Genomic DNA, 26,661 nt, shown 5'->3' on the forward strand with positions numbered 1-26,661 from the left:
GTATGCCACCACACCTGGCTAATTTTTGTATTTTTAGTAGAGACAGGGTTTTACCATGTTGGCTATGCTGGTCTCAGACCCCTGACCTCCAGTGATCCACCCGTCTCAGCCTCCCAAAGTGCTGGGATTATAGGCACGAGCCACCATACCCAGCCATGTTTTTTTTTTTTTTTTTTTTTAATCACAATTTGTTTTTTAAGGTCAATGATAGTTTTTCCTCCAAAACCATCGTCTCTGTTTGTCTGAAGGGCAGATTTCTGCTAACTCAATGAACCCTGAAGTAGGTCCCCTGAAGCTGCAAAAAACAGTAACAGAGGGATGGGAGACCACAGAATCTTTTCCTCCTTGGGGTCATGCAAGTATAAGGACAAGAGCCCACTGAGAGGTCGAGGTGTCTGAGAACTAATCTTGAGGAAGGGGAAAGTAACAGCGGTATTTATTCATGCCTTGCCTTTTCTCTAGAGTTAGCTTACAAAAAGTACATTCCACAAGATACAAATTAGTAGGGGGACTACAAAAGGGCAGAGGGAAAAATTGGAGGCAGGCGGGGGTGAAGGAGGCTGAAGACCTGATCCACATACAGAGCTCTCCTGGTCTGGCCTATTGCAAGGGGAGATGATTTGGAGAGGATCTGCAAGACAGGAGGGGAGGTCTGCCAGGCAAAGCTCCAGAACAACGATTTCTCTCTGGGAGCTGAGACTTGGGGAGACATGACTGGGGGGCAACCTGAACCTGAGGCTGCTCTCCCTGGCATTGTTCCGGATTCCTCCAGTGAATGCCCCGCTGCAGGGAGAACCCATGCGTTTTTGTGAAAGCTGAGGAACCCGGTCTAAACACACAATCATTCCATCTGCACGCTGCCTCCCCGGGCTGGAGCCAGGATCTCCTCCGAAGATATACGGGGTCTGCTCCACTAAGCCCGATGAAGACCCCCATCAGAAAACAAAGCTGCACAAATTTCAGTCGAAAGACTAGCGTTCAGAGTTAAAGCTCATGACGAAGGGGTTAATCCAAGAGCTGGAATCTTTCCAGGCAGCCTGGGGCACAGTTGTGGGCTCAGAGGAGCTCTGAGCTTTGTCACAACTTTCTTTCACCATTGCCATCAAGTTGGCACTCTGAGGGAAGGAGAAGGCCCTGCCAGGTTTCCGAAGGGAGGCACCGAGTGTCTGCCTCTCAGGCACTCTCCCCTGGGGCTGGGCCAGAGGAAACTGGCTTGCAGGGAGCAATGCATCCTGGAGGGAAGGAGGGAGGAGAACTCAAAGGCAGGCTCCAGGCTTGGTAACAGCGTTTCTCACACCTGTGACAAGACAAGTACAGCATCTCAGGACCGCAGGCTGTCAGGGCAAAAGTGGATATTCTGGATCACTTGGTCCCACCTCCTCCCATAGCAAGCCAGGAGCCCAGAGATGTTAAGTTACCTGCCCAAGGTCACAGAGCTATTGGGAGCAAATGCAGAATGATAACTCAGGGCCTTAGATCCTGAAGCCAGAGTTCTTTCCCTCCCACCACTGCTTCTCCTCTTTCTATCTCTCCCAGTACCTAGCACAGGCCTGTGCGTATGGTAGATGCTTCATTCAGTAATGTGGTTTCTCCTTCCCTGTTCCAGCGTTAGGGTGTCTGGCGTTCCTTGGGCTTTCTCTGCTTTCTGTGATTCAAACCCTCCCACTTGGGCTCTAGAGAAGCTCACAGTGTGATCCTGCATCGTGTTTCAGTGATGAGGGTCCTTCTTCATCTCCCAGCCCTCCTGGCTTCCCTGGTCTTACTTCAGGCTGCAACATCTGTCACAAGAGGTGAGTGTCTCCCTTTGTGGGTTTTCTGGGGCTGCTGTCACAAAGCACCACTGACTGGGTGGCCTAAGACAACAGAAATGTATTCTCTCACAGTCCAGGAGGCCAGAAGTCCAAAATCCAGGTGCTGGCAGGGCTGCACTTCCTCTGAAGGCTCTAGGGAATAATGTTCCTTTCTTCTTCGAGCTTCTGGTGGCCTGGGTATTCCTGGTGTTCCCTGGCTTGTAGTGCAACACTCTGATCTCTGCCTCAGTCTTCACATGTCTTTTTTTGTGTGTGTCCTCTCTTCTCATAAAACCACCATTCATTGGATTGAAGGCCCATGCTAAGGCAGTATGACCTCATTTTAATTAATTACACCTACAAAGACCCTACTTCCAAATAAGGTCACATTTTGAGGTTCCAATGCAGATGTGAATTTTGGGAGGGTCATTATTTAGCCCACTACACTCTCCTTGTTGAGGAAACAGATCCTGTCCTCCATGCCCCAGACCCCAATACAAGAGGGAACAGGGAATCCCACCATTACTCTCAGGCCATCCCTTCTCTACGCAAGGGTTCTGGTGATCAGTGGGTCCTCTTTGATGAACTTGAGATAGTCCATGAGGCCATCTCACCCGGAACCAGAAATATCCCCACAGCACAGTAGCCCTAGCCACCCTGAGTTGCCACACTCCTTCTTCATCCCCCCTCTGGGCATTCTAGTGAGAGCTCAAAGAGCAATTTTGACATCTCACTGAAGATCCAAGAGTATTCTTCCCATTCTGTGCTTTTTCCCCTTAAGGACTCTTATGAAACGTTCCTAATCTTGATCTCCTGCCTGACCAGATTTGAGGGGTGGAGGTAATGGCTGAGAAAGAGGGAGACAGAAGCAGAAGACATCTCAAATGAGTGGTGTCTGACACCCTGCTTCCTGCTCCCCGCTCCAAGCCCAAGTGCAGACCCCCAGAATCTCTGCCATCTCCGATGCTGTGAGTCAGGCCAAGGTCCAAGTCAACAAAGCCTTCCTGGACTCCCGAACCAGGTACGTCACACACACACACACACACACACACACACACACACACACACACACACACCTTCACAGGCTTCCTATTCAAGACAAACACATGTAGGCCGGCCCCAATGAGCAGATGAGCCAAACAATGATAAAACTTGCCCTTCCATCCTCCCAGCCCTCCAAGTACATGACAAGTACAAGCAATAGCCCACAATTCCTAAAGTCCTCAGCCTATACGTCTCCTGGAAGAGGACATCTCATCTAACCCTAGAAGGGCTTTCTTCCACGTGACCCACTGTTTCCTTGTGCCATGCATTCCAGAGTCCCAGAAAGCCTCTCAATAAAAGTTCTTCATTCATCCAACTGATACTGACTGATCCAGGCCAGGTCCACCAGAAGTCGAATCTGAACCCTGCATTCAGGTGCAGGTGATGTACTGGGGGAATGCTCACGGGGAAGCTTTGATGGAGTGAAGAAGCTGGAGAGCCAGAGAAGTAAAGGGGAAGTTGCATAAATAATGTGGCTTCAGGTCTAGTCTGGAGCAGAAGCTGCTCCTCAGAGCCTGCCCCATCTTGGGGCAAGGGAGCAGAACCCTCGTCCGCCCACATCAGTCAGACATGGCTGCAGGCTTGCAGGTGGTTGGGAGGTGCTGCACACACCTGTGGCATTCCCGGGCACCCCCAGCCAGGCCGCTCCAGTGGCTCAGAAGCAGATGCCCAACACAGTTACTGGACTGAGCCTGTAGCTGATGCACCTGTGGCAGTGAGGGGAGGAGTCCCAGCTCCAGCCCTGGGAGCATTGGCCCGCTCCTTCACCCTTCCCCACCCTGTCCCTTTTAAGCAGCCTCCCGAAGACTAGCAGCTTCACCCTTCTGTTGAGACCACGCAGGTTCCAGGTTCCGTGCTGGGGCTGCCCTGCCCCTCTCTCTGTGCTGCAGGACACTGGCCGGCCACAGCTGCTTTCAGTCAGGCTCTTCAGGCAGGTGTCAAACCCCAGCCAGGACTCCAGGACACACAGTCAAGCCCTCCTTCTAAGACCTTTCTCCCTAGAATTAAGGGGGAGAGCCGCATGGTGGTAGGAGGGAAATGCCCAGTATTTCTGCAAATGTCTCCAAAGGAAAATCCCCTCTCGCTCCTCAAATTCAATCCCTTTATAGCCTCAAGATGGGGACAGCATAAAAGCCACAAAGCCGGTGTTCATACGCCTCCTTTGCAAGTCCTGCACAGGCCAACCAGTGCCCTGCTTTGAAATGTGGAGGTGCCCCCCTGCTGGTTAGTTAGTTCTTGGACTTGGGGGCCTCACAGAGACATAACGAGTCACATTTAAATATTCTATTACCCAAGTATACATACAGTCCATTGACTCACACTTTATGATCAGGACAACAAAGGAAATAAACAAGGCAAGGGACACCACTCTAGGCACAGGGATCCCAGAAGCCTGTTGGAGAATGGGAAGGAGCCACCCAGGCAGAGGGCATGGGGGTCGCATTGCAGGCACTGCAATGTCGTGGTGTCTGAGGCAGGAAAGACCACGGGATGCATAGGAAATAGCCAATGCCAGCAGAGGATCTCGATAAGGTGAGGGCAGAGAGGTGGGTCGCCCCAGGGTGAGCCATCGGAGAACTTGAATCAGTGGTGGCATGGTCTGATATTTATGCTAAAAAGATCACTCCAGCAGCCTTGTGGAGAATGAATGGGTAGGGACAGGAGTGCAAGTAAGAGCCATATAGATGGGAGAGGATGACGGCTAGGACCGGGGTGGAGACTATGGAGATGACAAAGAGGTCCTTCCAAGACCTGCCTGCCCCCAACAGAGCCCAGCCCCAGGGCAGAGCAGGAGGCGAGTCCCTGGTGAATCTGTGTTCAGGCAGGGGAAGCAGGCAGAGCCCAGGCCAGGGCAGGAAAGGAAAGAACATCTGGAACCTTGTGTGGGACCTTACCGGCTAAGCCCAGGGAGGCCCAGCGGTCTGCCTGCCTTTGTTCATGGGGTGAGGGGGACTCTAAAATACCTTGTAGCAGCCCCTCTGGGACCCGGCTGATGGTAACGGTGACACTCACACATTCACGTGTGTGCTCTGTGCAGATGCAGCTCTGGGGGCCCTACATTCATTCCTCCCAAAAATCCTAGGAAGTACTGAATCGAACTGTAGAAAACAGCTGTGCTTGAGGTCAGAAATGATGAAACAGCATTGCTCAACCTAAGGTTACTATCATTACCTACATTATAACAATAAGGAAACTGAGTACAAAAGAGCTTAAATAATTTGCCTCAAAGGCACACAACTAGAAGGTGGCAGTCAGGAGTCAATCCCAGTCAGTCTGCCCCAAAGTCCATACCTAAGTCTCTGATGGAAGAAAATTATGATTCCCAGTTCATCAATGAGGGGAAGGTCACTCAGAGGTCCATATAATTAAACCAATCCTGGTGGAACCCAGATCCACTCTGGGGTCTGTCCAGCTCCAAGCCCACTTTAGGCCAGCATGGTCCAAGATAATTCCCTAGGATGATGAAACGTTCTATATCTGCACTGTCCAACGTGGTAATCACTAACCGCATCTGGCTTTCAGCACTTCAGATGTACCTAGTGCTGCCGAGGAACTGAATTTTTAATTTTAATAAATTTCCATTGAAATAGCCACATGTGGTTAGTGGCTACCATATGGGACAGTGCAGCAGCCTGGGTAACAAGGCCATGTTGTGCACACACCCCCTCCCACCCCTCCAGTGGCCGCCAGCTCCCTTCCTACAGGGTGCAGGCCATGATCGCCCATCTCTCTCCACTGTAGGCTGAAGACCGCCATGAGCTCTGAGACTCCCACCAGCCGACAGCTCTCAGAGTACCTCAAGCATGCCAAAGGCCGGACCCGCACAGCCATCCGCAACGGACAGGTGTGGGAGGAATCTTTAAAGAGACTGAGGCAGAAGGCGCCCTTGACCAATGTCACAGGTACCGAAAACCCACCAGCCCTCTGTGGCAGGAAGGAGTCATCTCCCCATAAGAGAGAGCAGAGGCCACCCAAATCTGCACTCCCTGTCAAGAGCTAACTACTCAGAGGAACACTGTCTCTCCCTTCCTAGACCCGTAGACAAGACTGGCAGAGCAAGGACGGGCTTAGAGCACACCTAGGGCAATGCTCTTTTTGCAGAGGAAGGAACTGAGACCCAGCAAGATCACATTGTATCCATGTGATTCAATCCCCAATCCAATCCAATCCATTGTATCCAATCCCCCCTCCATGTAAGGGGACATTGGTGCTCTTTGTATCACACCATCTGTGAGGCCTCTGCCCAAAGGAAGTGCTAAAATCAATAAACATGGGTTCCTTGTCCTAAACCACAGTGTCACCACTTCCTCTAGTAGAAGGGACATTTAAGCCACCTGCATCAGGGGGATTTACTGGGATGTCACAGGAGATAAGATTTTCCTCTTGTTCTGGGTAAGATGGAGCTAAAACAATGAACTTAACTGATGGCTTGGTCATGACCTCCTCCATCCCCTCCACCCTCACCCCCAACCAAATGCCACAGCCCACAGAGGGTCATGAGGAAGGGGTTTGGTCCTGACAGGAGGAAGAGGCTGTAGGTTCTCCCTGGGAAAACATCAAGTGAGGAGGGATACCTGGCCTAGGAGTTGGGCAAATTCCAAAGCTCCAAAAGAAGGAAACTGGGACGAGGTAAGGAGAAGTAGGAAGCACGTTGACCTCTGAAATCCAAAAGGTTCTGGGAGCTGAAAACCCACCACCTTCCAGACATGGCCCCCCGAAGAAGCCCCCATGAGCCAGATCCCCTCACCTCCCTGCCCTTGCAGACAGCAGGGTGGATTCGGGTATGCGTTCAGAAGTGGGCATCTCTCTCCACTCTGGGCCCACACTGAACCCTCTGATGCCTAAAGGCCCCCTACTCTGTCACTCCTCCCACAACCCCCGCCTTTCACTGAAAAATCACCTGGCCCTTCCCAACACCTTTCCTAGTTGTGTCCCTGCTTGCTCGGTCCTTTAGATGTAAACGAAGCTTTAGAAGAAAGCAGTCTTATCACACTAACTCATACTCACATATGCTTAACCTTCCAGGGGATTTCCATTCTAAAAGAAAGCCTTGTCAATTCAAATGAATCTTGACCTGGTACACCAGGAATTGCTAGCAATTCTGGGGACATTCCCAGTTACTCTCTGTGGCCTTGGGCAAGTCTCTTGAACACCGTGGGCTCATTTTCTTCCCTGTAAAATAGGAATAAAATGTATGACCTTAATGAGTTGTCAGATTCATTGAGAAGCCACTTGAGAAACGCTTACTTGGAAGGGAAGATATTCCAGAACATGCAAGTTCACCCCTGGTCTCCATTTCCTGCCTCCCGCCGGTGCCTGTGGATGGAGAAAGAACTCAGTCCCTTTGGGGTCCCTTCTGTTTCAGGTCCCAGTCTGGACCTGACTTCGCTGTCTCAGGAGGTGGGCTGTGGTGCCCCTGCTCCCGTGGTGAGATGCGACCTGTGCAGCCCTTACCGCACCATTACGGGAGACTGCAACAACAGGTGGCGGGGCTTGGGTGTGGGGCCGACCCTTCCAGCCGCCCGCCCCGCCAGGGCCTTTGCCCTGGGCACTCCAGGCAGATCTGCCACTGCCTTGCCCGCCTGGGCTGGCGTTCCCACCTTCTCAAGGCCGTGCGTTTCCAGCCCTCTCCCGCGAGCCCACCGCGCGTCCCTGGAAGCCGCGCCTTTCCCCGGGGAGGGGGGCCGCGCGCCCTCAGGGGGTGGGCGCCGTTCAGAGACCCCACATTTGAGAGGCCCCCTTCTCCGCGTCCCCTTCCCCTCGGGCAGAGGCTCCTTCCCCCTTGGGGTCCTGGGCTTTGGAGCCCCGGAGCCGGCCTGCCGAGGCTCAGCGCGGATCCGGCCTGTTGCAGGAGGAAGCCCGCGCTGGGCGCGGCTAACAGGGCGCTGGCGCGCTGGCTGCCCGCGGAGTACGAGGACGGGCTCTCCTTGCCCTTCGGCTGGACGCCAGGGAAGACGCGCAACGGCTTCCCTCTCCCGCTGGTGAGGGCGGGCCGGGCGCGGGCGAAGGATGGGAGCCAGCGGGGACGGGATGTCCTCCCCTCACACGCCGGGAGAGGAGGAGAGAAATCAGTGGGGGCGGCTGGGGTGCGCGATGGAGAGCTGCGCTGGCCCCACCTGCCGCTAGAGGGCAGCAGAGCTCGGAGCCCGGAGACCGGCACGTGGTGGTCACGTCCCGGCCGCCGCAGGCCAGATACCCTGGGGTCTCCTGGGCAGATGGCCTCCCTGCCCTGTCCTGCTCGCGCTTACCCCAGCCCCCGCCCCTGGAGTGCATCAGCTGTTGTTTGCCTGGAGGTCTTCTTTGTTGGCCTCAACGGAGCTGGCAGCCCTACCCAGAGCCCCTCTCCTATTCCCGGACACCTGGCGCCTCCGTAGCTCACACTTCAGAGGCAGCCTGTCTTTGTTTTCCCTGTCATAGTGGAAAGGGCGCTTGCAAGTCATGAAGTCATACAGATCTGGGTTCAATCCCTCCCTATCCCTTTATAGCTGCAGGACTTGGAGAACTGCCTTCACCACTCTGGGATTCAATCTCCCTCCCTACAGAATAGGCTAATGCCATCCACCTCACAAGCTCCTTGTAGGGATTAAATGTGCTTGTAACATGGTAGGTAGGTCGTTAATAAGCTGTAGTTGCATCTGAATTCTCAAAGCACTTTTTCCTCTAATCTGCCCTCCCCTTCTCTCTCCATCTGTAGGCCCGGGAGGTCTCTAACAAGATTGTTGGCTATCTGAATGAGGAGGACGTTCTGGACCAAAACAGGTCCCTGCTCTTCATGCAGTGGGGTCAGATTGTGGATCACGACCTGGACTTTGCCCCTGACACCGAGCTGGGGAGTAGCGAGTACTCCAAAGCCCAGTGTGATGAGTGCTGTATCCAGGGAGACAACTGCTTCCCCATCATGGTAGGACTCTGCCGCTGGGTGTCTATGACTAGCCAGCCCCTTGCCCACCCTCTTGTAGCAGACATTCCCAGCTCATTGGCTAGGATCTCTGCATAGATCTTGGATACTGATTCCCATGCCACATGCGTCCATTCATTCACTCATCTGTTTATTCAATAAATAGACATTGACCACTCCATGCCAGGCAGTGAGCTAAGCACCGGGGATTCCAAAGTGAACAGGACACTGCTCCTGCTCTCAAGAACAAAGGGCCAGTGTGGGGACTGGACAAGTAAACTATTGACAGCAGAATGGGAACACTGGAGAAGGCTGTCTACATCCCAGACCCGGCAGCATGGGTAACACCTGAGAGCTTATTAGAAATGGGAAATCTTGGCTGGGTGCAGTGGCTCAGGCCTATAATCCCAGCACTTTGGAGGCCGAGGTGGACAGATCACCTGAGGTCAAGAGTTTGAGACCAGCCTGGCCAACATGGTGAAACCCCACGTCTACTAAAAATACAAAAGTTAGCCAGGCATGGTGACGTGCACCTGTAATCCCAGCTACTCAGGAGGCTGAGGCAGGAGAATCACTTGAACCTGGGAGCCTGAGGTTGCAGTGAGCCGAGATCGTGCCGCTGCACTCCATCCTGGGCGACAGAGCGAGACTCCATCTTAAAAAAGAAAAAAATGCAAAACCTCAAGTCTCACCCAAGATGTTAGGAAATAGATTCTACATTTTTACCAAGATCCCCAGAGATTCGTTTTATACATGATAAAGTTTACGCTGCTGTACGTCATTGTGGAGGATGACTTCAGCGCCTCTCAGAAGGACCTGAAACCTGGATGAATTCAAGAGAGCAGCAGGGACTTGTGGGAATTTCTATCAGGAAGGGAGAGAAGCTTGCAGCAATGCATCTTTTCTTCTTATTCATGGGTATTACAGTTAGTCATTTATTCACTCAAAGAATAGATTGCGGCTATGTGCTGTGATGTAGAGAACGTAAGCTGTGGCATGAAGCCAGTGATCTGAACCCTACATCTTTGCCTTCCAGTTTGTAAGTTCTTAGGCAACTTGCCTAACTTTTCTGAGCCTCAGTTTCCTCATCCATAAAATGGAACCCAACTGTCCACCTTCCGGTTTTTTTTTTGGTTTTTTTTTTTTTTGAGGACTGAGGCGAGTTAAAGTATGCATAATTCCTGGCACATGGTAAGTCCAAAATAAATGCATGGCAGCTGTTGTTAGTAGTAATTATTAACAAACCTGTTCTCATCTCGTGTCCTGCTTTCCTGTCCAGGGAGCTCAGGACTCCCTCCCCACCAAAAATTTGGATCCCTCGCTGTGAGGACTGAATGATTACCCTCAGCAATTTTACACAGCAGGATATAATGAACTTCAGGATATTATGAGCCCAGGGTGTGTAATGTCAGCAAGAAGTGTCTGGGATCAGTGTCTAGTACTAGGGTCCCAGGAAGGCGCCATCAGCATCTTTGCATCCAGATTTGCCATAGGGAGAGGTTGCCAGGGCCCAGCTGTTCCACCCCTCCCCAGTCACCTATGCCCAATCTCTCTGCAGTTCCCACCCAATGACCCCAAAGTGGAGACTCAAGGGAAATGCATGCCTTTCTTCCGAGCCGGCTTCGTCTGCCCCACTCCACCCTACAAGTCCCTGGCCCGAGAACAGATCAACGCTCTGACCTCCTTCCTGGATGCCAGCTTTGTGTACAGCCCGGAGCCAAGCCTGGCCAGCCGCCTCCGCAACCTCAGCAGCCCCCTGGGCCTCATGGCTATCAACCAGGAGGTCTCAGACCACGGCCTGTCCTACCTGCCCTATGACAGCAAGAAGCCAAGCCCCTGCGAGTTCATCAACACCACCGCCCGTGTACCCTGCTTCCTGGCAGGTGAGTCTAGCCTGGGAATGGAAGATCCCAAGAACAAGGGAATTATCCAGGGAAGCTTTACCACTGCCCCCTTCTCATCATCTTTCTGAAAAAATGCACACGGAGCCACTGCTGTCCCTGGCACTGGTCCAAGACTAGCAGAAGGGCCCAGATGAATAAAGAATCCAAGAACATGTGTTCACTGTAAAACAAAATCAGAAAAGTAACAAAAAAAAAAAATAAAAAGAAAATTCACACAATCCCACCACCCACGAATAATCACTGCTAACTTTTTTTTTTTTTTTTGGAGATGGAGTTTGGCTCAGCTGCCTGGGCTGGAGTGCAGTGATCTCGTCTCACTACAATCTCCTCCTCCCAGGTTCAAGCAATTCTCCTGCTCACTACAATCTCCTCCTCCCAGGTTCAAGCAATTCTCCTGCCTCAGCCTCTCGAGTAGCTGGGATTACAGGCACGTGCCACCACGCCCAGCTAATTTTTGTATTTTTAGTAGAGACAGGGTTTCACCATGTTGGACAGGCTGGTCTGAAACTCCTGACCTCTTGATCTGCCCACCTCAGCTCCCAAAGTGCTGGGATTACAGGCGTGAGCCACCATGCCTGACCCATCGTTAACATTTTAATGCTTATTTTCCAGTATTTTTTCTGTCACAGATACAGTTCTACGTTGCTTTAGAGAATGCTCCAAAACCTGAAGGCTTCAATGCATCCACTCCATGCCGTTAACTGTTCTTCTGCGACATGCTTTTCAATGGTTACCTGGTATTTCATGACATATGTTACCATCGTTTATCTTCTCAGCCCTAGTTGGGAGCGTTTAGTTATTTCCAGTTTTTCTGTGTTTTGTTACTGTTGTTTAGGTAATGAACATCCTCACTGATAAATCTTTGTTCTCATTTTTAATATATTTGTTAAGGTAATTTTCCAGAAGGGGAAGTTCTTGATGAAGAGGAATGTATATTTTTAAAGCTTTTTATAACCTGAGCACAAACCCCCACTCCATGCGGGCACAACCAAAGCCCTGCCGGTTCTGTTTATTCCAGCTGCCCTCCTGGTCCTCTCTGTCTGTGGCTTCTGGAGGCCATCTCACCCTTAAACACCCTCTCTCGGAACAAACCCCCAGCCACCCTGATGTTGCAGAAGGCCAGCTCATAGGCCAAGATATCTTTATAGATCTTTGGGATTTTGTGTTCACATATGCTCCACATCAATCCAGACACAAAACTGAGGGGTTTTTGTTTTTCATAAAAATATGCACTCACACCAATAATTTGCAATTTTAAATAGACTTTCCTGGCCTGGTGCAGTGACTCGCACCTGTAATCCCAGCCCTTTGGAAGGCTTAGGTGGGAGGATTGAGGCCACAAGTTCAAGACCAGCCTGGGCAACATAGCAAGACCCCTGTCTCTACAAAATATTTTAAAACATGATGGCACATGCCTGCAGTCCCAGCTACTCTGGAGGCTGAAGCAGGAGGATCACTTGATCCCAGGAGGTTGAGGCTGCACTTAGCCAAGATGGCGCCACTGCACTTCAGCCTGGGCAACAGAGCAAGACTCTGTCTAGATAGATAGATAGATAGATAGATAGATAGATAGATAGATAGATAGACAGATAGATAGACAGACAGACTTTCCTAAAGATTAGAGGACACAGGGAGAAGTCCCCTTATCCCTTTATGAGACAACTGGTCTTTGGCCATTTCACCGCTCCGCATCCTTACTCCTCTCTCCCTCCCACTATAGGCCCTCATCTCCAGATTATTCTCCCTTTATTACCCAGAGGAACTCAACCCCACCCAAGCTCCTCACCTCAAACCTGCATTCCTAAAACCTTCAGAGTTCTCTGTGAAGTAAAAAGCTCCTCATTCATTTGAAGCCCTCCTTCCTAGAAGGCAATTGGGTTATAATTAGTAAAATGTTACTGTCTAGTGTGTCACCAGTAGCCTCCGTCACAGTCCTGTCATAGGCTTTATTCTCATTTTCATAGACAAGGGGACTGAGGCTCAGAAATGTTAAGTAACTTGCCCAAGGTCACCCGGCTAAAAAGTGTGTATACAGAACTGAGAGTCAAACCTATGATTCAGTACCCCCTCCCCATCCCTCTTTACCTGACTGGAAGGGGGGCTTGCTGAGGGTGGCGGTGAAGCGGGGGCTGCTATGGAGCACCATCATTTCTTTGTGCAGGTGACTGGGTCCTGGGGCTGTTAGAGGGAATCTACCTTCCTGCCTTCTGGCCTTTCAGGAGATTCTCGAGCCTCGGAGCATATTCTGCTGGCCACATCCCACACCCTCTTTATCCGCGAGCATAACCGGCTGGCCACAGAACTAAAGAGACTCAACCCTCAGTGGGGTGGAGAGAAGCTCTACCAGGAAGCCCGGAAGATCCTGGGAGCCTTCGTGCAGGTAGGGAGACCCAGGAGCACCGTCGCCTGGGCCCACGTGGCTCCTACTCCTAGCTCTGCCCTCTGCTCGCAACTGTGCCCCCTCTTCTGTTGCCACACCTCCATTTCCCCCGGCCTCTCTGCTGCTTCTCTCCTGTTGTCTCATCCTTTGAAATCTCCCTCCTTTCATTTTTTCAGCTTCTCTGTCTCAAAAGGAATCTGTGGATTTGGAGTGTTGGAAAGTCACTGTGTGCCGGTCCCTTCAGTGTGCCTGCCCGGGTGCCGTTACTGGGACTACAGCACCTTCACTCCTGGGTCTGCTACATAGCAGTGATTTGGGTTATTTTGATTTGATTCTCTTCCTTTTTAATTCTCTACATCTAAGCACATCTCATGGGTATACTCAACTGATATTGTTGATTGGCTGATCAACTAACTAGAAGAGACTTAACAAAGTTTGATGTGTTGATATTAACCATGCACATATTTTTTAAACATTTTATTTTGAAACAATTATAGATTCTAATATACTGCAATAGGAGGGGGGTTTCAAAGGACGAGGCAACAGGAGAGAGGCAACAGAGGGGTCTGGGGAAATGGAGGTGTGGGAACAGAAGAGGTCGCTGGAGGCGCAGCAGCAAGCAGAGGGCAGAGCCAAGAGTGCCAGCCAGGTGGGCCCCGGGCAGGGCTCTGGGGCCTCCCTGCCTGCAGATGATTCGATTCTAAGAATTATATAGAAAATTGCAAGAAAAATGTATGAAGAGGTCCCACACGCATCCCTCACCCAGTCTCCTCCAGTGCTAATGTTACATAACCATGGTACAATGGCAAAACCAGGAAGTTAACATTGATATAAACCATAGAGCTTACTCAGATCTCACCAGTTATAAATGCAATCATCTGTGTGTGTGCCTGCATAGCTCTGTGCAGTTTTACCACATATGTAGCTTCAAGTAACCACTGCAATAAAGACTCTTTACTGTCACCCCAAAACTCTCTACCTCTTCACAGCCACATCCACCCTCACCCCTACATTCCTAATCCCTGGTAACCACTGATCTGTTCTCCATCTCTAGAATTATGTTATTTCACAGATGTTATATACATGGGATTATGCAATTTGTATCCATCTGAGATGTGCTTTTTTCATTAAGCATAATATCTCTAAGGTTCCTCCGTGTTGTTGCATATATCAATAGCTCATTCCTTTTTGTTGCTGAGTAGCATTCCATGGTAGGAACGAACTACAGTTTGTTTAACCATTCAACATTTGAAGGGCATTTGGAGAGTTTTTAGTTTGAGATTATTATGAATCAAGCTACTATAAACATTCAAACATGAGTTTCTGCATGAAAATAAATTTTTATTTCTTTGAGATATATGCCTAAGAGTGCCATTGCTAGATCACATGGTGAGTCCATTTATAGTTTTTTAATTTGTTTTTTATTTTTTAATGTTGTGGGTACATAGTGTCTATATGTTTGGGGTAGATGAGGTGGTTTGATGAGGGCATGCAATGTGAAGTAAGCACATCATGGGGTATCCATCCTCTCAAGCATTTATACCTTGAGTTGCAAAACAATCCAGTTACACTCTTAAGTTATTTTAAAATGTACAATTAAGTTATTATTAAGTATAGTCACCCTGCTATGCTATCAAATAGCACGGTTTGGTTTTTTGTTTGTTTGAGATAGAGTCTTGCTCTGTTGCCCAGGCTGGAGTACAGTGCTGCCATCTTGGCTCACTGCAGCCTCCACCTCCTGGGCTCAAGCGATTCTCCTGCCTCAGCCTCCTAAGTAGCTGGAGTTACAGGCACCCGCCGCCACATCCTGCTGATTTTTGTATTTTTGGTGAAGATGGGATTTCACCATGTTGGCTGAGCTAATCTCGAACTCCTGATCTCAAGTAATCCGCCCACCTCGGCTCCCAAAGTGCTGGGATTACAGGCATGAGCCACCGTGCCATCCTTCTGTCTATTTTTTGGTACCCATTAACCATCTCCATCTCCCCCATCCACAGCCCCTCACTACCCTTCCCAGCCTCTGGTAACCATCCTTCTACTTTCTATGTCCATGAGTTCAATTGTTTTGATATTTGGATCCCACAAATAAGTGAGAACATGCCATGTTTGTCTTTCTGTGCCTGGTATATTTCAGGTAACATAATGATCTCCACTTCCATCCATGTTGTTGCAGTTGACTGGATCTCATTCTTTTTTATGGTGAATAGTACCCCATTGTGACTATGTACCACATTTTCTTTATCCATTCATCTGTTGATGGATACTTAGGCTGCTTTCAAACCTTAGCTATTGTAAACAGTGTTGTAACAAACATAAGAGCGTAGATATCTCTTTGACATACTGATTTCATTTCTTTTGGGTATATACCCAGTAGTGAGATCGCTGGATCATATGGCAGCTCAGTGTTTAGTTTTCTGAGGAATCTCCAAACTGTTCTCCGTAGTGGTTGTACTAATTTACATTCCCACCAACAGTTTACGAGGGTTCCCTTTTCTCCACATTCTTGCCGGCATTTGTTATTGCCTTTCTTTTTTATATAAACCATTGTAATTGGGGTAACCTAATATCTCATTACAGTTCGGATTTGCATTTCTCTGATTATCAATGATGTTGGGCACTTTTTATATGCCTGTTTCCCATTTGTATGTCTTTTTTTGAGAAATGTCTATTCAAATCTTCTGTCTATCTTTTGATAGGGTTTTTTTTTTTTTTTTTTTTTTTCGAGACGGAATCTCACTCTGTCACCCAGGCTGGAATGGAGTGGTGCGATCTCGGCTCACTGCAACCTCTGCTTCCCGGGTTCAAGCTATTCTTCTGCCTCAGCCTCCCAAGTAGCTGGGAGTACAGACATGCTCCACAACGCCCAGCTGATTTTTTTTTTGGTGTTTTTTTTTTTCTATTTTAAGAAGAGAAGGTTTCACCCTATTGGCCAGGTTGGTCTCGAACTCCTGACCTCATGATCCTGCCTGCTTCAGCCTCCCAAAGTGCTGGGATTACAGGTGTGAGCCACTGTGCCTGGCTCCAATCCTTATACATTCTGGTTATTAATCCCTTGTCAGAAGGGTAGCTTGCAATGTTTTCTTGTAGTGGTCTCACAGTTTGAGGCCTCAGATTTGTCTTTAATCCATTTTAATTTGATTTTTATATATGGGTAAAAGACAGGGGTCTAGTTTTATTCTCCTGCGTATGGATTTCCAATTTTCCCAGCACCATTTATTGAAGAGACTGTCTTTTCCCCAGCATATGTTCTTGGCACCTTTGTTGAAAATGAGTTCACTGTAGGTGTGTGGATTTGTTTCTGGGTTCTCTGTTCTGTTACATTGGTCTTTGTGTCTGTTTCTATGACAGTACTATGCTGTTTTGGCTACTATAGCTCTGTAGTATAATCTGAAGTCAGGTAATGTGATTCCTCCAGTTTTGTTCTTTTTAATTAAGATATCTTTGGCTATTCTGAGTCTTCTATTTTTAGTTTTAAAAGGAACTGCAAATTATTTTTTAGAATGGCTGTACCATTTTATATTTCTATCAGCAATGTATGCATGATCCAATTTCTTAGCATCCTGATGGTGTCATCACCATTTTTTGTTTTATCCTTTCTGATAGATGTGTAGTAATATCTCATTGTTTTAATTTGCATTTCTCTAATGGCTAGGAATGTTGAACATCTTTTCCTGTGCTCCTTTGCCACCTGTGTATCCTCTTCAATAAAATACTTGTTCATATATTTTGCCTATTTTCAAATTGGCCTATTTGTCTGGTAATGTTGGGCTTTGAGAGTTCTTTATGTATTCTAGACACAAGTCCTTTGTCAGATATGTGATTTGCAGAGATTTTCTCCCAGTCTATAATTTGGAGTGGCTGTTTTTATTTATTTTTTTTTTCATCTCCTTAACAAGGTCTTTTTAGAGTAAAAACTTTTAATTTTAATGAAGTCCTTTTAATCAAATTTCCCTTTCCTGGGTTGTGCATGTGATATCAAGTCTCAGAATTTTTCTCCTAGTCCTAGGTCCCAAAGACTTTCTCCTGCTTTTTCCTTCTAGAAGTTTTTTAGTTTTATGTTTTACATTTAAGTTTATGATCCATTTTGGGTAAATTTTTGCATAAAATGTGAGGTTTAGGTCAAGATGCTTTTTTAATGTTTTCTGGCCTCAGAATGTCCAATTGCTCCAGCACCCGCTTATTGAAAGGCTATTGTTTCTCTGAATTGCTTTTGTTCTTTTGGCAAAAATTATTTGGGCATATTTACATGGATCTATTTCTGGGTTGTCTGTTCTCTTCCTATGTATGTCTATTCCTCTACCAGGACCACAGTGCTCAATTACTGTAGCTATACAGTAAGCCTTAACACACTTTATTCTTCAATAATTCAAAATTGTTTTAGATATTCTAGGATCTTTCCCTCTCCATACATATTACTAAATAAGTTTGTGTATGCCTACTGAAAAACCTTATTGAAATTTTGATATAAATTGCATTAAAACTACAGATAAATTTAGGGAGACTTGACATCTTTACAATGCTGAGTTTTCCAATCCATGGACTCAGTACGTCTCCCCAATCTTTAGATTTTTTATTTCTTTAATCAACATTTTGAAGTTTTATCACACAGATTCTGTACATGTCTTGTTAGATTTATACCTCAGCATTTCATTTTCTTTGGAGGAATTATCAATGGTATTACAGCTTTATTGCAGTTTTTACTTATTTTATCAGTGTATGAAAATATAATTGATTTCTTTGTGTGTTGATTTTGTATCCTGTGACCTTGGTGAATTCAATTAGTTCTAGGAGTTCTGCTATAGATTGCTTGGATTTTTACACAGGACATCATGTAACATGTCAATAAAGACAGTTGTATTTCTTCTTTTCTAATCTATATTATTTTTCTTTCTTTTTCTTGCCTTATTAGGTGGCAATTCCTAGAACTTCCTAGCGGCTCAAACTTCCAATACTATATTAAATGTGAGTGGTGAGAAAGCAGGCATCCTTGTCTTCCCAATCGAGAAAGCATTCAATCTTTCACGATTAAGTATAATATGAGTTATAAATGTTTCGTAGTTGCCCTTCATGAGGTTGAAGAAGCTCCATTCCTAGTATTTAGAGTTTTTATCATGAATTGGTGTTGAACTTTGTCAAATGGTTTTTCTGCATCAGTTGATGGGATCATACGATTTTTTATCCTTATTCTGCTTGCTTTGGATTTATTTTGCTCTTCTTTTTTTAGTTTCTTGAAGTAGAAACTTAGATGACTGATTTGCAATCTTTCCTAATTTCTAATGTATTTAGTGCTATAAATTTCCGTTTTAGCACTGAGTTGACCACCTCCCGCAAATTTTGATATTGTGTTTTCATTTTCATTCAATATGTATTTTTAAAATTTCCTTTCCGACTTCATCTTTAACCTATGTATACTTTAGAAGTGTGGTATTGAATTTCCAAGTGTTTGTAGATTTTCCTGTTGCCTTCCTGTTATTGATTTCTAGTTTGATTCCATCATGATCAGATACTATAGTATGATTTCAATTATTTTAAATTTGTTAAAATTTGTTTGATAACCCTGCTGTGGACTATCTTGCTGAATTTTCTGAGTTCTTTTTTTTTTTTGAGACGGAGTTTCGCTCTTGTTACCCAGGCTGGAGTGCAATGGCACGATCTCGGCTCACCGCAACCTCCGCCTCCTGGGTTCAGGCAATTCCCCTGCCTCAACCTCCTGAGTAGCTGGGATTACAGGCATGCACCACCATGCCCAGCTGATTTTTTATATTTTTAGTAGAGACGGGGTTTCACCATGTTGACTAGGATGGTCTCGATCTCTTGACCTCGTGATCCACCCGCCTCGGCCTCCCAAAGTGCTGGGATTACAGGCTTGAGCCACCGCCCGGCCCAATTTTCTGAGTTCTTAAAAAGAATGTGTATTCTGCTGTTGTTGAATGCAATGCTTTGTAAATGTCAGCTGAATCTTTTGGTTGATGGTGCCATTTACTTCCGCACTCCAGCTAATTTTCTGTCTAGTAGTTCTCCCACTTACTGGGTCAGGTGTTGAAATCCTCAGCTACAAATGAGAATTGCCTATTTCTTCTTCCAGTCTTATCAGATTTTGCTTCGTGTATTTTAAATTTTTAAAGTTCTGTTGTTTGATCCATATCATTTAGGATTGCTTCATCTTCTTGGTGGGTAGATCCTTTTATCACTATGTAATGTCCACTTTTATCCTCGGAAATCGACTTTATCTGATATTAATATAGTCACCCCTGCCTTTAAAAACTGATGTCTCCATGATCTTTCTTATTCCATCAATTTCAACCTGCCTATGTCATTATGTTTGAAGTGAGTTTCTTTTAGACAGCATATGACTGGGTCACTTAAAAAAAAAAAAAGGAAAAGAAATATACTCTGCCAATCTCTGACCTTTAGTAATTACTACTTTTAAATTATCTTTAGAGTAATTATTGACATGTTAGAGATTAAATCTCCCATACCTCTCATTTTATTATTTGTTTTCTGTTTGTTCCTTCTGTTTCTTATTTCTCTATTGTTATTGTTTATCTTGCCTTCCTGTGGGTTAATTGAACATTTTTAGAGGTCCATTTGATCACATATTGCTTTGTATAGTTTTCTTAGTGGTTGTTCTCAGGATAGATAGCTAGATATAGAAGTTAAGATTGAGATAGAGATATAGAGAAATATAGATATTGAGTTATGACATATCACAACCTACTGAAGTCAGTGCTTTACACTTCAAGTGAAAACTTATTTCCATTTGGTTTCTTCACTTTCCCACTTTTGAAACATAATTGTCTGAAGTATTTCTTCTACATACATTTTACACCACATCAGATAGTGCTTCAACCATGAAATAGAATTTTAAAAACTCATGAGATGGAAAAGAATGGATGTTTACTTCTAGTTTTACCGATTACATTGTTCTTCTTTCCTTTCTGAAGTTTCTATCCTTCTTCTGTTATTGTTCTTTGTGTTTAGAGGATTTGCTTTAGCCACTGTTTAAGGATAGATCTCTGTGCAGCAAATTCTCTGAGTATTCCTTTGTGTGAGAATGTCTTTATTTCCCCTCTATTCCTGAAGAATCATTTCACCAGCTACTGGATTCAGGGTTGACAGTTCTTTCAGCACATGAAAAATGTGGTGTCACCTCCTCTGGCTTCCATGGTTTCAGATAAGAGCTTCACTGTTATTTGGTTTTTGTTCTGTTCTGTTTTGTTTTGTTTTGTTTTTGAGATGGAGTCTTGCTCTGTCGCCCAGGCTGTAGTGCAGTGGTGTGATCTCAGCTCACTGCAACCTCCACCTCCTGGGCTCAAGCAATTCTCTTGCCTCAGCCTGTCAAGTAGCTGGGACTACAGATGTGCACCACCACACTTGGCTATTTTTTTTTTTTTTTTGTATTTTTAGTAAAAATGGAGTTCCGCCATGTTGGCCAGGCTGGTCTCAAACTCCTGACCTCAGGTGATCTGTCCACCTAGGCCTCCCAAAGTGCTGGGATTGCAGGCATGAGCCACCACACCCAGCCCTTTACCATTATTTAAATTGGTGTTTCTTTACAGGTAATGTGTCATTTCTCTTTGACTATTTTCAATACTTTATGTTTAGTTTTCAGAAATTTAATTATGATATGTCTTGGAGTGAATGTCTCTATGTTTATCCTGTTTGGGATTCATTCATCTTCTTGAATCTGTAAATGTGTGCCTCTCACCAATTTTGAGAAATTTTCAAGCATTATTCCTTCAAATGCTTTTTCAGTTTCACCCCCTTTCTCCGACTCCATTGATATGAATGCCAGATCTTTTGTTATGGTCTCACAGAACCCAGAGGCTCCAGTTTGTTTGAGCAATTTTTAAAGTCTATTTTCTTTCTGTCATTCAGATGGAGTAAATTATCTTGATCTGGCTCCAATTCTATCCTCTGTCATTCCCACTCTATTATTGAGTCTATTCAAGCTTTTTAAAAATTTCAGTTAGTGTATTTTCAGTTCTGTAATTTTGATTTGTTTCTTTTTTATAATTTCTACTTATTTGCTGTGATATTGTATTTGTTTCAGGAAAATCTGTAATTGATTATTGAAGCATTTTTATAATGGCTGCTTTTCAAATTTTTATCAGATAATTATAGCATCTGATTCGTGTCAGCCTTGGCATCAGTTGGTTGTCTTTTTTACTCAAAACGTGGCATTTCTGGTTCTTGGTATTATGAGTGATTTTCAGTTGTATCTTAGACATTTTGGATACTATATTAGGAGACACTTGATCCCATTTAAATTTTCTATTTTAGGCCAGGCATGGTGGCTCACACCTGTAATTTCAGCACTTTGGGAGGCCAAGGCAGGTGGATCACCTGAGGTCAGGAGTTCAAGACCAGCCTGGCTAACATGGTGAAACCCCGTTTCTACTAAAAATACAAAAATTAGCTGGGCTTGGTGGCGTGCACCTGTAGTCTCAGCTACTTTGGGGGTGCTGAGGCAAGAAGATCACTTGAATCCAGGAGATCAAGACTACAGTGAGCCGAGATGGTACCACTGCACTCCAGGCTGGGTGACAAAGTGAGACCCTGTCAAAAAAAAAAAAAAAAAAAAAAAAAAAGCACTTCTATTTTAGCACATAGTTACCTTGTTTAGGTTTAGCATGTAGGTTCTGGACTACTTTTGTGGGCTTTAGTTCCACCAAGGCTTACTTTCCTGAGCCTTGCAATGTTATTCTGGTCTCCTTCACTCTTCTGGTGTTTGGGGGCTTCCCACTCAGTCCCTGCTGGTGCTGTCTGCAAGTCAGGAAAGTACTTCCCTGGCTGCCTGCTGTTGCTGAGCAACCTTCTCGGGGAACAGGAACCACTGCACCTGAGCTCCTTATGCCACTGGGTTGAGGGCAAAGAGACACAGAGCTTCACTGTGAAAGCTAGATAGAAATGCAGAAAACGTTAAGCAAAAAAGCAGAATGCACAGGTGTGCATTCTGCAGGGTTATCACTATGTAAAAGTGGGTATCATATAGACAAAAAGGACTAGAAAGAATAAAAATTAATATAATTACTATGTTATGTGGAAGCATTTTTCTTTTCTGAAAATTTTTTAATTTGTGTTAGTACATTTGTTTCTATGTAAAAGGAAACCAGAAACCCATCTTTCCATTCTGCCGTATTTCTTTCAGAACTGGAGATTGGATGAACTTTCCTTGGTTGCCCCTGAATCATTCTTGCGGTTTATCATCCCTCTTGCCCTGACATTGTTACATTAAAGTGACTCACAAAAACTGTCACTTTAGCATCAAGGTTGTAAACAGCGCAAAGATGACAGAGTACATTCCATATGCCAAATTCAAACGGCTGGTTAGTAGAGTCTATGTTGAGACAAATTGTAAGAGATCAGCAGAAAGAATGTCATGATTGATTAGCAATGTCTGCTACAGTCATAGGAATGGGAACTGGGCACATATGCTATCCATTTGCTATCCTTGATTTTCAACAGCTCATCACTCTTGGCTGCAGCTCTTTCATAGCTTCCCTCTGCAGGGATTTAAACCTTCTTACACCCTAACCTCATAACTTGTTTCTCCCTCCAGATTATCACCTTTAGGGACTACCTACCTATTGTGCTAGGTGACCACATGCAGAAGTGGATACCCCCATATCAAGGCTACAATGAATCTGTGGATCCCACAATTTCCAATGTCTTCACCTTTGCCTTCCGCTTTGGCCACTTGGAGATCCCCTCTACTGTGTTCCGCCTGGATGAGAATTATCAGCCATGGGGCCCAGAACCAGAACTCCCCCTCCACACCCTCTTCTTCAACACTTGGAGGATGGTCAAAGATGGTATGTCCTTTCAGGGAAGTGCTGTGACCTGGGTCTCCCACTCTGCAGCCTATTGTAGGGAAACCTGGCTTGGAAGTCAGATTCCAAGCACTTTTATGTGACCATGGGCAAGTAAATTTACCTCACTGAGCCTCAGTTTCCTTATTTATAAAATGGAGACAATAATAGTACCCATTTTACAAGGCTATCCAAAAAATTAAATGAGATATATGTATGGAGCACCCTACAATGGATCCTGACACACCAGAGGTGATCAGTAAATATTAGTTATTATTTCTTTCCTCTTGGCTTTCAAGGTGACTGGGATTTCCCTACCTCCTTTCCCTGCCCTAGGCTTCTCTGACTCCTATAGAAAGAGTTCATGAGTTTGGTAAATAAATTGCTCTTTTTTGATTCCTCTAGAGTTTTCCACCTCATAGAGGTGCCAGAGGTTGGAGCCCACTTTCTTTTATCTCTAGGTTACGGTGTGTTGAAATTAACTTTACTTAAAGCCTAACTAGTCAAGGCCGTTTCCCTGAGATTTATGCAACCTCTTCGCATTACACAATGTTCCTCAGCAGAACATATGGAAGAAGAGGCTGACTCCATAGAGCTTTAAAAATGCCCTTTTTTTTTTTTTTTTTTTTTTTGAGACAGGGTCTCACTCTGTCACACAGGCTGGAGTGCAATAGCATAATCTCAGCTCACTACAGCCTCAACCTCATGGGCTCATGTGATCCTTCTACCTCAGCCTCCTGAGTAGCTGGGACTACAAGGCACACACCCCCACATCCAGCTAATTTTTTTGCCTTTTTTTTAGAGGTGGGGTTTTGCCATGTTGCCCAGGCTGGTCCCAAAGTCCTGGGCTCAAGCAATCTTCCCGCCTCGGCCTCCCAAAGTGTTAGGATTACAGGCCTGAGCTACCATGCCTGGACAAAAAATATATCTTGATGTTTATATTCATGTCATCATCCCATGAATGCCCCTTTCTGCCCACCCCCAGAGCAGACAATCCGGACACCCCTGTCTCCCTGAGCACACTCTTCAGGCTACACTGTGCTCTTCTCTCCCTCCTTCCAGCCTGGGATGTCCAGCTGATCCACATTCAGCCAACAGAAAATGTCCAGTGGAGGCAGAGGCAAGCCATGGATGATGTCCCCACCCTACCCCCATCCTAAGCATGGTTTCTGGGTCTCCCTTGGCAGGTGGAATTGATCCTCTGGTGCGGGGCCTGCTGGCCAAGAAATCCAAGTTGATGAAACAGAATAAGATGATGACTGGAGAGCTGCGCAACAAGCTTTTCCAGCCAACTCACAGGATCCACGGCTTTGACCTGGCTGCCATCAACACGCAGCGTTGCCGGGACCACGGGCAGCCCGGTGAGTGGGCCTGAAGTCTGGCCTGAACTGGGGAAATTCTAGCTAACTTTCTAGAGCTCCTGGAGACTCTCTTCTGTAAACCTCAGGATCTGAAACAGAAGTCAGGCCAGTTTTTTGTTTGTTTTTTGTTTTGTTTTGTTTTTTTAAGAGGATATTGTTCTGTTGCCCAGGCTAGAGTTCAGTGGTGTGATCACAGCTCATAACAGCCTCAAACTCCTGGCCTCAAGTAATCCTCCTGCTTAAGCCTACCAAGTATGTGGGACTACAGGTGTGCCACCATGCCCAGCTTTTTGTTGTTGTTGTTATAGGCATAGTCTTGCCCAGGCTGGTCTTGAACTCCTGGCCTCAAGCAGTCTCCCACCTTGACCTCTCAAAGCACTGGGATTACAGGTGTAAGCCGCCATGTCCAGCCCCAGGCCATTTTTAAAACCCACTTTGTTGATCTATGAAACAGAATCTTTCATTTCCCCTAATGCTGAGAAAAGAGCACCTATCTGGTACTATCTTGGCATTTCTTAAATGAAAAACAGATCAACGACTAACTTTAAAAACAGTTCAAAGCCCTGAAAACATTAAGAAAAGAATAGAGAGAAACCAATGACTGTTTGACCTTTCTTTGGTCCCAGTGAAAGGCAATTTAATAAAGAACCAGACTGCCTTAGTTCAAATCCCACCTATGCCATTTACTAGTTACAGGACTTTGGGCAAATTACTTAACATTTCTGTTCTTCAGTTACATATTTGTATAGTGCTTAGAAGAGTGCCTGGATTCATAGCAATTACTGCATAACTTACATGATTACTTAGTGATTACATGGTACTTAACTCACTAGCCCCTCAAGATTAAAGTGCACCTAAGAAACAATGGATTGCCTCCTTCCTCATCCCAAAGGCTGTAAGCCCAGACTTTTTAGAGCTGATAGAGCTGGAGTGGACAGGTCCCCGAAGAGGGCTGTGAACAGGAAGTCCCTGGGATGAGACAGCCTCAGCCTCTCCACCCTAGGGTACAATTCCTGGAGAGCCTTCTGTGACCTCTCGCAGCCGCAGACACTAGAGGAGTTTAACAGTGTGCTGAAGAACAAGATACTGACCAAGAAGTTACTGGATCTCTACGGGACCCCTAACAACGTTGACATCTGGATAGGGGCCATTGCTGAGCCACTGGTGGAAAGGGGTCGGGTGGGGCCCCTCCTGGCCTGCCTCCTGGGCAAGCAGTTCCAGCAGATCCGCGACGGAGACAGGCAAGTGCACCCTCAGCCAGGGAGGCGAGGGTAGGGCCCTTCTCCGAGAGGGGTGGGCCATCCTGCATGAACTCTGACTCCAGACCTCAGAGCGAGTGCGGCTCTTCATGGTCCCTGTGACCTCTTTCCTTCCCCTGTGACAGAGTGGGGAGGGGCCGGTGGCCAGGCAGTGTGGAGTGACTCTACTTCTGTCTCTTCAGGTTCTGGTGGGAAAACCCTGGGGTCTTCACAGAGAAACAGAAGGACTCTCTACGGAAAATATCCTTCTCACGCCTTGTCTGTGACAACACCCGCATCACCAAGGTCCCACGGGACCCATTCCGGGCCAACAGCTACCCCAGTGACTTTGTGGATTGCTCAGCCATTGACAAGCTGGACCTGTCACCCTGGGCCTCCGTGAAGAATTAGGGGCCTAGGTTCCAAGACCTCCTGTGTTGCATAGGAAAGTTACCTTTGGTCCACAATGCCATTTCAAGCAAGTTCAATGACCTGGTCCCTTAGAGCCCCACACCCCAGTCCCAGCCCTTCTTTGCAGCGGGGCCTCTCTATACTCCCAGGTGAACAGCTTGCTCAGGCCCCAGGGTGGCTGCCTCAGCCCTCCCAGCTCTTACACTCAGTTCCTGCGGCTTCTCGTTTCTGTCGGTGCCCCTCTGAGATGCCCTTCTGGTCCAGCTTGCTGAATGTTACTTGTCCTCTTCCCTCAACAAGTCTTGGCCCTTGACCTTTATCTTTCCTCCTGTACTCTGAACTAGATTGTGAGCTCCCTGAGCCAGGACTTCAGCCTGCCTCCGAGGGTCCCCCGTGGCACCTAGCACGATGCACAGCACATTAGAAGTGCTCAAACACATCTGATGACTGAATAAAGATGCTAGTAGTGACACTGTTCCCTCCAAAAGCAGGCCTTGGAATCACTGCCAAATAAGTAACTAGACGTTAACAGGCCATATATGGCTTACCACTGGGATGCTGCGTGCATGGGTCTCAGGGTGAGAGGGGATGGTATGGTGGGATTTCTAAGAGTTCTCAAAGAAAGGGGAGGGGCAGGGGTTCCTGGGGAAAAAAAGCACTGGCTGTGGAGTAGCAAGAGAGAGGACGTGCAGTGGGAGAGTAGGTGGCAGTCCAAGGGATAAAACAGGAAGGAAAACCAAGTGTGGGTTCCCCATGGCTGAAGCTGATATCCCTTCCAGTGGCCCTTTGGAGAAAAGCCCTCTTACTCTAGGGTGGTTCTTG

At 46.5% G+C, this 26,661-nt stretch overlaps 2 protein-coding genes across 2 annotated transcripts in view; one reads left to right on the forward strand and one right to left on the reverse strand.

The window, feature by feature from the left end:
- The window catches only part of MKS1 (MKS transition zone complex subunit 1), a 42,655-nt gene extending 35,648 nt beyond the window's left edge, over positions 1-7,007 (reverse strand). Inside the window, 1 exon segment of the mRNA XM_032280610.1 lies at positions 6,843-7,007. Within this exon segment, the coding sequence (XP_032136501.1) occupies positions 6,843-6,946 (104 nt within the window). The 5' untranslated portion in view covers positions 6,947-7,007.
- On the forward strand, positions 1,656-26,274 carry LPO (lactoperoxidase). The gene is made up of 12 exons (XM_032280611.1): positions 1,656-1,790; positions 2,724-2,811; positions 5,577-5,737; positions 7,201-7,318; positions 7,687-7,816; positions 8,530-8,736; positions 10,292-10,616; positions 12,857-13,017; positions 22,580-22,832; positions 24,017-24,190; positions 25,194-25,431; positions 25,632-26,274. The coding sequence occupies exons 1-12, from the start codon at positions 1,715-1,717 to the stop codon at positions 25,837-25,839; spliced, it is 2,139 nt and encodes a 712-aa protein (XP_032136502.1). The 5' UTR covers positions 1,656-1,714; the 3' UTR covers positions 25,840-26,274.
- Positions 26,275-26,661: the final 387 nt, after the last annotated feature.

The sequence above is a fragment of the Sapajus apella genome, unplaced genomic scaffold (genome assembly GCF_009761245.1).
Source record: "Sapajus apella isolate SASKATOON/1434 unplaced genomic scaffold, GSC_monkey_1.0 scaffold12, whole genome shotgun sequence".
Taxonomy (NCBI): domain Eukaryota; kingdom Metazoa; phylum Chordata; class Mammalia; order Primates; family Cebidae; genus Sapajus; species Sapajus apella.

Excerpts from the sequence above, each read along its gene's own strand:
- LPO (XM_032280611.1), top strand. The coding sequence starts at position 1,715 with ATGAGGGTCCTTCTTCATCTCCCAGCCCTCCTGGCTTCCCTGGTCTTA. Across the intron at positions 22,833-24,016 it reads TTGGAGGATGGTCAAAGATG|GTGGAATTGATCCTCTGGTG; the intron begins GTATGTCCTTTC and ends CTCCCTTGGCAG. Across the intron at positions 25,432-25,631 it reads CAGATCCGCGACGGAGACAG|GTTCTGGTGGGAAAACCCTG; the intron begins GCAAGTGCACCC and ends CTGTCTCTTCAG.